The sequence below is a fragment of the Budorcas taxicolor genome, chromosome 10 (assembly GCF_023091745.1).
Source record: "Budorcas taxicolor isolate Tak-1 chromosome 10, Takin1.1, whole genome shotgun sequence".
NCBI classification, from domain to species: domain Eukaryota; kingdom Metazoa; phylum Chordata; class Mammalia; order Artiodactyla; family Bovidae; genus Budorcas; species Budorcas taxicolor.
Window position 1 is genome coordinate 49785799 of NC_068919.1, and position 14420 is coordinate 49800218.

A 14420-nucleotide genomic window follows, 5' to 3' on the forward strand; every position below is an offset into this window, starting at 1 on the left:
ATAGCTTTGCTGGTCTTCTTTATTATATATTTATTTTCTATTTTAATACTTTTGCTCTTAGGATAGATAAATAGCTCATTAATTTTCAGTCTTTTAGTATTCCTTAACATATGACTATTAGGGCTTTAAAAACTTTTAGCTAAATCTCACAAATTTTGATAAAGATTTAGCTGCTGTGTAGTTTAAAACACACTTTGTTTCATTATGAGTGTTTGACTCAAACAGTCTCTACTGATTTTCTCTACTGATTTCTAGATTAATTACATTGTGGTCAGAGACTATTTTACACTTCGTTTATTTTAAATCCTTACAAATTTGTTGAAACTTGGCTTTATAACAGCATTAGGTCAAGTTGATGAAAGTGAAAGAGGAGAGTGAAAAAGTTGGCTTAAAGCTCAACATTCAGAAAACGAAGATCATGGCATCTGGTCCCATCACTTCATGGGAAATAGATGGGGAAACAGCGGAAACAGTGTCAGACTTTATTTTGGGGGGCTCCAAAATCACTGCAGATGGTGACTGCAGCCATGAAATTAAAAGACGCTTACTCCTTAGAAGAAAAGTTATGACCAACCTAGATAGCATATTCAAAAGCAGAGACATTACTTTGCCAACAAAGGTCCGTCTAGTCAAGGCCATGGTTTTTCCAGTAGTCGTGTATGGATGAGAGCTGGACTGTGAAGAAAGCTGAGCGCCAAAGAATTGATGCTTTTGAAGTGTGGTGTTGGAGAAGACTCTTGAGAGTCCCTTGGACTGCAAGGAGATCCAACCAGTTCATTCTAAAGGAGATCAGCCTCGGGATTTCTTTGGAAGGAATGATGCTAAAGCTGAAACTCCAGTACTTTGGCCACCTCATGAGAAGAGTTGACTCATTGGAAAAGACTCTGATGTTGGGAGAGATTGGGGGCAGGAGGAGAAGGGGACGACAGAGGATGAGATGGCTGTATGGCATCACTGACTTGATGGACGTGAGTCTGAGTGAACTCCGGGAGTTGGTGATGGACAGGGAGGCCTGGTGTGCTGCAATTTATGGGGTCGCAAAGAGTCAGACATGACTGAGCGACTGAACTGAACTGATGCTCCAACTAAAGATCCCACATCTAAGACTTGGCACAGACAAATAAATAAATAAATATTTTTTTAAAAAGATGAAGCCAATCTTACAAATGATTTTATTTCTCTCCATTGTTGAGAGATAATTTTTCTGGGAACAGGAAATAGGCTAGCATTTGTCTTCTTTCAGTACACTGAATGTATGATTTTCACTATCATCTGGCTTCCAAAGTTGCACTTCAAGAATTAATGACCAATAATGTAGAAATACCTTCTCAGTGGCTGAATTAGTGTCCACCTGGGGCAGCGACCGAGAGCACCAAGCTGAAACGGCGCAGGAGCAGCCAAGACGAGCTACCCCATGCCCGAGGTCAGGGGCGGTGGTCGAGATGAGCTACCACACGCCCAAGGTTGGGGCGGCAGCTGAGAGGAGATACCCCTCGTCCAAGGTAAGGAGCAGCAGCTGCGCTTTGCTGGAGCAGCCATGAAGAGATACCCCACGTCCAAGGTAAGAGAAACCCAAGTAAGAGGGTAGGTGTTGTGAGAGGGCATTAGAGGGCAGACACACTGAAACCATAATCACAGAAAACTAGCCAATCTGATCACATGGACCACAGTCTGTCTAAATGAAACTAAGCCATGCTGTGTGGAGCCACCCAAGACAGCCGGGTCATGGTGGAGAGGTCTGACAGAATGCAATCCACTGGAGAAGGGAAGGGCAAACCACTTCAGTATTCTTGCCTTGAGAACCCCATGAAAAGTATGAAAGGGTAAAAAGATAGGACACTGAAAGATGAACTCCCCAGGTCGGCAGGTGTCCAATATGCTTACTGGAGATCAGTGGAGAAATAACTCCAGAGAGAACGAAGGGATGGAGCCAAAGCAAAAACAATACCCAGTTGTGGACGTGACTGATAACAGAAGCAAGGTCTGAAGCTGTACAGAGCAATATTGGATAGGAACCTGGAATGTTAGGTCCATGAATCAAGGCAAATTGGAAGTGGTCAAACAGGAGATGGCAAGAGTAAATGACGACATTCTAGGTATCAGCAACTAAAATGAACTGGAATGGGTGAATTTAACTCAGATGACCATTATATCTACTACTGTGGGCAGGAATCCCTTCAAAGAAATGGAGAAGCCATGATGGTCAACAAGAGTCCAAAATGCAGTACCTGGATGCAATCTCAAAAATGACAGAATCATCTCTGTTCATTTCCAAGGCAAACCATTCAATATCACAGTAATCCAAGCCTATGCCCCAACCAATAATGCTGAAGAAGCTTAAGTTGAACAGTTCTATGAAGACCTACAAGACCTTTTAGAACTAACATCGAAAAAAGATGTCCTTTTCATTATAAGGAACTGGAATACAAAAGTAGGAAGTGAAGAAATGCCTGGAGTAACAGGCAAATTTGGCCTTGGAGTACAAAATGAAGCAGGGCAAAGGCTAACAGAGTTTTGTCAAGAGAACACACTGGTCATAGCAAACACCCTCTTCCAACAACACAAGAGAAGACTCTACACATGGACATCACCAGATGGTCAACACCGAAATCAGACTGATTTTATTCTTTGCAGCCAAAGATGGAGAAGCTCTATACAGTCAGCAAAAACAAGACCGGGAGCTGACTGTGGCTCAGATCATGAACTCCTTATTGCCAAATTCATACCAAAATTGAAGAAAGTAGGGAAAACCACTAGACCATTCAAATCAAATCCAATCCCTTACGATTATACAGTAGAAGTGAGAAATAGATTTAAGGGGCTAGATCTGATAGAGTGCCTGATGAACAATAGACGGAGGTTCATGACATTGTACAGGAGACAGGGAGCAAGACCATCCCCAAGAAAAAGAAATGCAAAAAAGCAAAATGGCTGTCTGAGGAGGCCTTTCAAATAACTGTGAAAAGAAGAGAAGCAAAAAGGAAAGATATTCCCATTTTAATGCAGAGTTCCAAAGAACAGTAAGGAGAGGTAAGAAAGCCTTCCTCAGCGATCAATGCAAAGAAATAGAGGAAAACAACAGAATGGGAAAGACTAGAGATCTCTTCAAGAAAATTAAATATACCAAGGGAACATTTCATGCAAAGATGGACAATAAAGGACAGAAATGGTACGGACCTAACAGATGCAAAAGATATTAAGAATAGGTGGCAAGAATACACAGAAGAACTGTACAAAAAAGAGCTTCACGACCCAGATAATCATGATGGTGTGATCACTCACTGAAGTGGGCCTTACGAAGCATCACTATGAACAAAGCTAGTGGAGGTGACGGAATTCCAGTTGAGCTGTTTCAAATCCTGAAAGATGATGCTCTGAAAGTGCTGCACTCAATATCCCAGCAAATTTGGAAAACTCAGCAGTGGCCACAGGACTGCAAAAGGTCAGTTTTCACTCCAATCCCAAAGAAAGGCAATGCCAAAGAATGTTCAAACTACCGCACAATTGCACTCATCTCACACGCTAGGAAAGGAATGCTCAAAATTCTCCAAGCCAGGCTTCAGCAATACGTGAACCGTGAACTTCCAGATGTTCAAGCTGGTTTCAGAAAAGGCAGAGGAACCAGAGATCAAATTGCCAACATCCACTGGAGCATCGAAAAAGCAAGAGAGTTCCAGAAAAACATCTATTTCTGGTTTATTGACTATGCCCAAGCCTTTGACTGTGTGGATCACAATAAACTGTGGAAAATTCTGAAAGAGATGGGAATACCAGACCACCTGACCTGCCTCTTGAGAAATCTATATGCAGGTCAGGGAGCAACAGTTAAAACTGCATGGAACAACAGACTGGTTCCAAATAGGAAAAGGAGTTCATAAAGGCTGTGTATTGTCACCCTGCTTATTTAACTTATATGCAGAGTACATCATGAGAAACGCTGAGCTGGAGGAAACACAAGCTGGAATCAAGATTGCCAGGAGAAATATCAATAACCTCAGATATGCAGATGACACCATCCTTATGTCACAAAGTGAAGAGGAACTAAAAAGCCTCCTGATGAAAGTGAAATAGTAGAGTGAAAAAGTTGGCTTAAAGCTCAACATTCAGAAAACGAAGATCATGGCATCTGGTCCCAACACTCCATGAGAAATAGATGAGGAAACAGTGGAAACAGTGAAAGACTTTATTTTGAGGGGATCCAAAATCACTGCAGATGGTGACTGCAGCCATGAAATTAAAAGACGCTTACACCTTGGAAGGAAAGTTATGACCAACCTAGATAGCATATTAAAAAACAGAGATATTACTTTGCCAACAAAGGTCCATCTAGACAAGGCTATTGTTTTTCCTGTGGTCATGTATGGATGTGAGAGTTGGACTGTGAAGAAAGCTGAGTGCCGAAGAATTGATGCTTTTGAACTGTGGTATTGGAGAAGACTCTTGAGAGTCTCTTGGACTGCAGGAGGTCCAACCAGTCCATCCTAAAGGAGATCAGTCCTGGGTGTTCACTGGAAGGCCTAATGCTAAAGCTGAAACTCCAGTACTTTGGCCACCTCATGTGAAGAGTTGACTCATTGGAAAAGACCCTGATGCTGGGAGGGATTAGAGGCAGGAGGAGAAGGGGACGACAGAGGATGAGATGGCTGGATGGCATCACCGACTCCATGGACATGAGTTTGAGTGAACTCTGGGAGTTGGTGATGGACAGGGAAGCCTGGTGTGCTGCGATTCATGGGGTCTCAAAGAGTCAGACACGGCTGAATGCCTGAACTGAACCATCCAGAAAATCACATTTATTGGCAAGATAATTATTTGCAGGACACATATTCAAAGAATACAAAGAATCAGCCAGTATGAAGAGATATTTCATAGAAGCCTATGGATTTTAAGCTTTTGCCTTGTTCTTTTTTCTTTCTCAGCATTAGAGTCCTTCAGTCATGAAACAAGTAAGTAAAAATAGATAAAAAGCACAACTCTCAGGCCCAAGAGTTTGAAAACCACTGTGCAGACCAGAAAAATCTGATGAACAATTTGTATCCTACATTAGAGTATCCTTTTCTTTAAGCATATGAATTCAACTCTTTGCCAGACAATATGCAGCTACACATACAGTCAGAGGGATGATCTAAATCCAGTTGATTAAGTTCCTTAGGCCATAAGTTCGTTTTCCTCAAGAATCTAGGCTACCTGGCATTGCCATTTGCCAGGACACAACATGATTTACCTTGGAGGAATCAGATGCTGGACATGTTTATACTTTTCAGTGATGTTCTCAAGAGTCAGAGTGCCAAAATCAATAAACAGATGTCTGCCTACTGCAAGCCTTTCACTGCTCAGAAATACCAGTTACTTTTACCAAAGGACAGGGATGAAGAAACATTACCAAATCTTTGCTATATGATCTCTCTGTCTCTGTAGGTAATGCATACATGAATGTTCATTTCATCAGTTAATATTTACTGAGAATCTACCATGTGCCAGGCACTCTTCTTAACAATAAGAGCCTAGCCTTCACAAAACATACACTTTACTGGGAGATGACAGTTAATCAAGTAAATAAACAATTCTAGATAATGACTTGGGAAAAGGAAGGTGACTAATTTCAATAAGGGAAGCCTATCTAATAAGATGATATTTGATCTAAGACCTGAATAATGAGGAGACCAGAAATGGAAAGATCTGGGAGAACAATGTGTTAGGGCAGGAAAACAGTGTTCCACAGTGGGCAATCAGCTAGTACGAAAACCTGAGCTAGAAATGAGCTCTGTATATCTCAAAAATAGCAAGGCAGCTGGTGGTGTTGGAGGGCAGTAAAAAGGTGACAGAATTATATGAGAAGTGACGTTGGACATGAAGCAGAGTTTAGATTATGCAGTGTATCATAAAAATTCTAATAAAGATTTTATATCTTATTATAAAAAATGAAATAATGCCATCTGCACAACATGGATGAACCCAGAGATTGCCATATACAATTCTATACATGGAATCTAAAAAAAATGGTGCAAATTGACTTATTTACAAAATAGAAAGAGAGTCACAGATGTAGGAAACAAACTTATGATTACCAGAGCTGGAAGGGGAAGGAGGGATAAATTGGGAGACTGAGAGACTGACATATGTACACTACTTTATATAAATAAATTAGTAATAAGGGCCTGCTGTATAGTATAAAGAACTCTACTCAGTACTCTATAATGGCCTATATGGGAAAAGAATCTAACAAGGAGCAGATACAATATAACTGACTACACTTCCCTGTAAACCTGAAACTAACACAAGACTGTAAATCAACTATACTCTAATAAAACTTGAAAAAAAAAAAAAGATTTTGTATCTTATTCTAGTTACAGTGGAGGCTTCTGATGAAAGGAGTAGGGTGCAGGGATAAAGGGGAGGGTTTATTTCACAAAGATCATTCTGAGTGCCAAGACAATTCACTGTGGGGAAGAATAATCTTTTCAACAAATGAGACTGAGACAACTGAATATCCACATGCAAAAGAATAACGTTGGATTCCTTTCCCAAACCACATACACAAATCAACTCAAAATGTATCAAACTCCTAAATGTAAGTACTAAAAGTATATACTTTATATATTATAAATATAGAAAAAACTCTTAAAACCCAGTAACAAAAAGACAAATAGCCCAATTAAAAATGGCCAAGAGATTTGCAGATATTTCTCTAAAGATATACAAATGGCTAATAAGCACATGGAAAGATAATCAACATTAGTGATTAGAGAAATGCACAATGAGCTACAACTTTACCCCTACTAGGATGGCTACAATCAAAAACATAGACAATAACAGGTGTTGGTGAGGATGTGCACTCAGCTCTGTAGTTGGCCTCTAACTCCATGAAATTATAGTCAGAAGTCTTGAGCAGATTTAGCAGTCTAGAGGACTGTGCTCTTAACCTCACAATGTGGCTAATTCCATGTAAAAGCACAAAAATATAAATATCAGAAAATGTAAACCTAGATTCCTTTGCCAAATTAATAAATTTTTACTATATTTGTGTTCATATAATTTAAGATTTTGTACTTACCTGAGGGTCCACTAACCATCCATGATACAAAGGAATATCAAGAAGATCAAATACTATGCATTCTGGTGTATATTCAAACACTCGAACACCAGTGAATTTTACATTTACATCCAAGCCTGTCTGTAGTTTGTGCAATACTGCCATAGCATCACTCATATTCTGAAAATAGAAAGGGGAAGAGAAAAAATGAGAAAAACAACAACAAAAAAAGATATTTAAATACAGGCACATTTACTACAAATTTTCCACTTTATCCAATTTATTCATCCTTTCCATTTTTATTATTAAGTACCTGCTATGTTTAAGGGGCTTCCCTGGTGGCTTAGATGGTAAAGAGTCTGCCCGCAGTGTGGGAGACCCAGGTTTGATTCCTGGTTTGACTACGCCAAAGCCTTTGACTATGTGGATCACAACAAACTGTGAAAATTTCTTAAAGAGATGGGAATACCAGACCACCTTACCTGCCTCCTGAGAGATCTGTATGCAGGTCAAGAAGAAACAGTTAGAAATGCACATGGAATAACAGATTGATTCCAAATTGGCAAAGGAATACGTCAAGGATGTATATTGCCATCCTGTTTGTTGAACTCACATGCAGAGTACATCATGTGAAATGCAGGGCTGGATGAAGCACAAGCTGGAATCAAGATTGCCAGGAGAAATATCAAAAACCTAAAATATGCAGATGACACCACCCTTATGGCAGAAAGTGAAGAACTAAAGAGCCTCTTGACAAAAGTGAAAGAGGAGAGGGAAAAAGTTGGCTTAAAACTCAACATTCAAAAAACTAAGATCATGGGTTCACGGCAAATAGATGGGAAACAATGGCAACAGTGAGAGACTTTATTTCCTTGGGCTTCAAAATCACTGCAGACGGTGACTGCAGCCATGAAATTAAAAGACGCTTGCTCCTTGGAAGAAAAGCTATGACCAACCTAGACAGCATATTAAAAAGCAGAGACGTTACTTTGCCGACAAAGGTCAGTGTAGCCAAAGCTATGGTTTTCCAGTAGTCATGTATGGATGTGAGAGTTTGACTATATAGAAAGCTGAGAGCTGAAGAGTTGATGCTTTTGAACTGCGGTGTTGGAGAAGACTCTTGAGAGTCCCTTGGACTGCAAGGAGATCAAACCAGTCCACCCTAAAGGAAATCAGTCCTGAATCTTCATTGGAAGGACTGATACTGAAGCTGAAACTCCAATACTTTGGTCACCTGATATGCGGGGCTGACTCATTTGAAAAGACCCTGATTCTGGGAAATACTGAAGGCAGGAGGAGAAGAGGACGACAGAAGATGAGATGGTTGGATGGTATCACCAACTGGATGGACATGAGTTTGAGTAAGCTCCGGGAGTTGGTGATGGACAGGGAAGCCTGGCATGCTACAGTCCATGGGGTTGCAAAGAGTTGGACAGGACTGAGCAATTGCACTGAACTATGTTACAGGCATTAAATATGAGTTCTAAAGATAAAACAGTGGATAAAACAAAGTTCTTAATCTCATGGAATTCACATTCTACTACGAGAGAAAAATACATAAATTATAATATAAAGTTAAGTATTATTAAGAAAAATTGGATAGGATAAAGATATACAGAGTGAGAGCGGAGAGGGATCTATGTTTAGACCAGGAAGTTCAAAGACAAAAGTTTCTAGTCAAAGAGAAAGTCCTCTCCCACTTCCAGGTATATTCCTAAAAGAATCAAAAGCACCATCTTAAAGAGATGGGTGTACACCTATATTCACTGCAGCATTATTCACAACAGCCAAGAGGTGCACGTAGCTCAAATGTCCATTAGCAGATAAATGGATAAAGGAAACATGTTATATATATATATATATACACACACACAATGGAATATTATTCAGCCTTTAACAAAAAAGAAGGAAATTTTATTACATGTTACAACATGGATGAAACTTGAGGACATTATGCTGAGTGAAATAAGCCACTGCAAAGAACAAATATTATGTGACTCCACTTAGATGAGATATCTAGAGTAGTCAAAATCATGGAAATAGAAAGTAGACTGGTAGTTGTCAGGGGCTGGAGGGAGATCTGGGGAGTTGTTCAATTAGTATAGAATTTTAGTTTTACAAGATGAAACTATTTTAGAGATCTGTTACACAAGCATATAAATACAGTTAACATTACACTTAATGGTTAAGAGAAAAAAATGGTTAAGAGAGTAAATTTTTTATTTTTTTAACCACAATTTAAACGAAAGAAAGAAAAAGAAATCAGCTATCAAGCCATGAACAGACATGGAAGAAATCTAAATGTACATTACAAAGTTAAAGAAGCCAATATGAAATGTATTGTATGATTCCACATGACACAAAACAATGGGAAAAGGCAAAATGATGGAGACAGTAAAAAGCTCAGTGGAGGAGGGAGGGATGTAGTGGCAAAGCACTGAGGATTTTTAGGGCAGAGAAACTATTCTGTATGATACTATAATGGTGATACACGTCATTATATATTTGTTAAAACCCAAAGAATGTATGGGAAGATCCCCTGGAGAAGGGAACAGCTACCCACTCCAATATTCTGGCCTGGAGAATTCCATGGACTATACAGTCCACTGGGGTTGTAAAGAGTTGGACATAACTGAGACACTTTCAAAGAATGTATAAACACCAAGATTGGACCCTAATGTAAACTATGGACTTTGGGTAATAATTCTGTATCAGTGTAAACGGTGCGAGATGAAGTCTGTGAAAAAGAGGCTCAATCACAAAGGCTTATTGGTCAAACCAGGGTCATTCTGTCCACACCAGGTTTCTCATTAAACATGGTCATGTAAGTGTGTAATGAAGACTATTTAAAAACATGTTTTTCTAAACATTTTAATATATTAAATATGGACATAAGTATAGAGGGTATATTTGATGGAACAAATAAAATTCAATATAGAAAATTTGATAAAATTTTATTAGATCTATACTGTTAATCAGATACTGTGCTACATACTAAAGATATAAAATAGGCTATAGACTATAGCCTACTGGAGGGCTTATAGTAGAATGGCTGAACATGAAATAAACCCTTTTATATTACAATTAGGGACTCTCTGAAATCTGGAATGGACAAATTTAGGTCATAAGAAAAGTTTTTACCAGTTAACTTACAAAATTCTATCGTAAGAGACTACACAGACTAAAAACAGAAATTAATCAAATGTTTTCAATTTATGAGTGAGAAATTTACAACAGGATAGCACTATTATAGAGTTTTTGTTTTTTTTCAGTTTCACCTCTAACAATTATAATACCCTGAAACACTTATTTTCTCAGTCTTCCCTAAAGTTGAGCCTTTGAAAACAATCAGCTCACATTTTTTTCCTTTCAGTGTTTTAAAACTTTTCCTAAAACCATAACAATGATGAATGTGGGAAAATATGAATGAATATGAGCCACTGTAGGATTGTAGTTTTACTACTACTGATTTTTTCTGCTATTTGTTAAATTCTTGGTTGCCAATCACCCAATTTTCTTCAAGGGGGAGTATAATTTCAAGTTTACACCTATATATATCTTCTACATTTTAAACAGATTATATAATATTAAAATCACTAAACTAATATAACTAATAATCTCCATAAAGAATAAAACTGATATAAATAAGTCTATAAACAAAGAATTTGAAAGAGTATTTTGCCATTTTGTTCCTAAATTCATATTATGATAATTAACATAAAATATAAATTAGGGAAGGGTGCTTATAAAACGATTACTACTTCTTTAAGCCAATAGTTCAACTGCTTCTTAGAATTTTTCTTCAAGTAGTTAACGTGGTGAAATTTTAAATTTAAACATAAGATATATTTTAAAAATGTATTTGCAGTCATATAAAAATCTGTCATAAACACACAGTATATTGTGTTGTCATCATTAAGCAAAACTGGAAAAAATACTGTTTATATTGCAACTTCTGGTAAGGATTTTAAATTAGGAAGACTGAAGTTCTGCACTGGTCTTTTTAAAATCTAGGCTTGAACATTTCTGCTCACACAAAAGTATACAAAAAGATTATTGTTACATCATACCTGTGGAGCATTAAATACCAGCTTAGACTCAATTTTATCAGCTTGGTACTAACCCTGATCCTGGGAAAGATTGAGGGCAGGAGAAGGGGACGACAGAGGATAAGATGGTTGGATGGCATCATCAACTTAATGGACATGGGTTTGGGTGGACTCTGGGAGTTGGTGATGGACAGGGAGACCTGGCGTGCTGCAGTTCATGGAGTCACAAAGAGTCAGACACGACTGAGCGACTGAACTGAACTGAACATACTATTCCCAAAACGAATGGTAATTCAATCACAATACCTTATAAACAGTTTTAGAGCTTATTTTAAACACGGTACTTTTTGTCTGACATGTTGATAAGAAATGCAAGTGGCTGTCAGTGTTTGTTTCAACTTTGAAACAAAACTTCCAGTCATTTTTCAAGAGTCCAGATCATCTTAATGGAAGCACATCCTGAGACTGCAAGACAAGACTTGAAACAAAGTGCTAGTATCATTTGGAAATACTTTGCACTCAAGATTTTCTCAAGTCTGTGCAACAGAAATGAACTGAATTTTGAGGCTGATATGAAACTGCAACTATGATCTATAATTTCTAATTTCAAGTTTTTGTATTAATTACAATAGCCTTACTGATTTCAATAAGAACTGATACAAATTTGATAAATGATATATATTCACTGGCTTTATAAATTGAAGGTTAACATAAGATTTCATTTGAAAACAAGTTTCTACTGTGAAAAATGTTTGGAAATCCTTGCTTTAAGTTACAAATTCCAATAGAACTGAAATGACTTAGTATACCTATTTGGCTTTAACTACAGATTTCCTGGAGGAGAGCATGGCACCCCACCCCAGTATTCTTGCCTGGAGACCCATGGGCAGAGGAGCCTGGCAGGTTATAGTCCATGGGGTTGCACAGAGTCGGCTACAACTGAGGCGACTTAACACACACAGAGACTTCCTACCTTACACAGTGATTCAATGTAACATACTAGCTTTTCGATCTTATTAGGACTAGATTATCTAACATTCAAACTCAGGAAATTTTGCAATATTGAAATGAGTTTTCTTTTTGCTATCTGGACACTGGTGAAAGTATGTAATAAGGGTTACTTTGAAAGTAAACATAAAGGTTCCAATGATATGTTTCTTCCCTAGCTGATACATCTTCCACTGCAAGAACCTGTGTTCTTCTTGCCTTCTACTGTCAAACAAAGGAAGCATACTGAAGAAAATGAAGCTCTGCTTGCTTACTTCCAGCTCCAGTAATTTTGAGGCTAGTGGTCCCCTCATGTATTACAGAATAGTATCTCCAAAGAACATGCCAAACAAAAGTTCCAGTGATACGTTTCTTCCTTGACTGATACTTCTTCCACTGCGATAACCTGTGTTCTTGCCTTCTATTGTCAAACAAAGGAAGAATACTGAAGAAAATGAAGCTCTTCTTGCTTTCTTCCAGCTCCAATAATATTGAGCCCAGTGGTCCCCACCTATATTACAGAATAGTATCTCAAAAGAATGTGCCAAACAATGTAAATATACTGAAACTATGAAATAGCAGATTTAGTCCTAATGGCATACCCTAGACATCATTTGCTGAACGATTTCCAAAATATAACTTAATTGTAAAATATAAACAAATGAGGGAAGATGAATAATAAATTCACTTGAGAGTCAATTTTTTCAAGGAAAATACTAGGTTATGATTCTTCATAGGTGTGTAGAATGGTATCCATGTTTCATTCTTCACGTTATATGGTTTAGTCACTAAGTCGTGTTCAACTTTTGTGACCCCACGGACTGTATATAGGTTCACATAAGAGAGATCAGCAAAGTATGGCCTGTGGGTCAAATATGGCTGTGGGCTGAAAATGGTTTTTACATTTTTAAAAGGGCATAAAAAAAAAAGAAAACAAAGAATATGCCTGAAAAGCCATTGATAGAGACCAATAAATATATGCATAAGGGCAAATTACCTATTTTAACATAACAAAAATTGGGTCTGTTACCTGCTCATAGTTTAAACGCTGAATTTCTGAAATTTCTTTTGGCTTTGTATCAAGCATGTAATCTCCTGTAAAAAGAAATTGTAAAGTTGCCTTTTAAAAATATCACTTTTTTTCTAATTACAAAAGTAATGTATTGAAATTATAAACTGTAACAATAAGTAACATAAAAAAGAGTCCCCGCCCAATTCTATTCAGAGAAAATCATCAGAGAAAATCAATGTTAACTATTAGCTAAGATCTCATATTTTTTTCAGTGTACATCCTATGTTTTAAATTTATTTTTCTTCCTTCATGAGCATCTTTCCACATCACTACAATAAAACTCTAAAAGGCTTTACAAAGTTTCACAGATATCAGCAATATAATTGTTACCCCAATACCTTTCCAAGAATGGGAGTTATCAGTCTTCTGAATGTTGCTTTTGTTAGAAGTAAACAAAAACTTCTTTGAATTTAAGAAATTGATATATTAGTGACTGCCAGTAGGGAGAGGGAAAGGAGAAAGGCAAGAAAGTGGTATGGAATTGAGATACAAAGTACTATGTATAAAACAGATAAGCAACAAGGATATATTGTATAGCACAGGGAATTATAGCCACTATTGTATAATTTTAAATGGAGTATAATCTGTAAAGATACCAAATCACCAGGCTGTGCACCTGAAACTAATATTGTAAACCAACTATTCACTCCTCCAAATTTATATCTTTTTATACATGTATTTTTATTTGGTATCATCTTTTTAATATATAAATGACTTTTAGTATATGTGACACTTTTTAAATATATGTAGCATCATTTTAATATATGCAGTACCTTTTGATCTATGTTTTGCTTTTTAAAATATATATTAGTTATATATACTTTTCTTCAAATTGCCTGCCTATACACCAAAATCACTGCAGATGGTGACTGTAGCCATGAAATTAAAAGACGCTTACTCCTTGGAAGGAAAGTTATGACCAACCTAGATAGCATATTCAAAAGCAGAGACATTACTTCGCCAACAAAGGTCCATCTAGTCAAGGCTATGGTTTTTCCTGTGGTCATGTATGGATGTGAGAGTTGGACGGTGAAGAAAGCAGAGCGCCAAAGAATTAATGCTTTTGAACTGTGGTGTTAGAGAAGACTCTTGAGAGTCCCTTGGACTGCACGGAGATCCAACCAGTCCATTCTGAAGGAGATCAGTCCTGGAATTTCTTTGGAGGGAATGATGCTAAAGCTGAAACTCCAGTACTTTGGCCACCTCATGCGAAGAGTTGACTCACTGGAAAAGACTCTGATGCTGGGAGGGATTGGGGGCAGGAGAAAGGGACGACAGA

General features: G+C 37.7%; 1 protein-coding gene across 1 annotated transcript in view; it reads right to left on the bottom strand.

Moving 5' to 3' along the window:
* The window catches only part of MINDY2 (MINDY lysine 48 deubiquitinase 2), a 72559-nt gene that overhangs the window by 25662 nt on the left and 32477 nt on the right, over positions 1-14420 (bottom strand). Inside the window, exons 3-4 of the mRNA XM_052646946.1 lie at positions 13100-13164; positions 7055-7213 (exon numbers count right to left, since the gene is read on the bottom strand). Of these exons, the coding sequence (XP_052502906.1) occupies positions 7055-7213; positions 13100-13164 (224 nt within the window). The remainder of the gene's footprint in view (positions 1-7054; positions 7214-13099; positions 13165-14420) is intronic.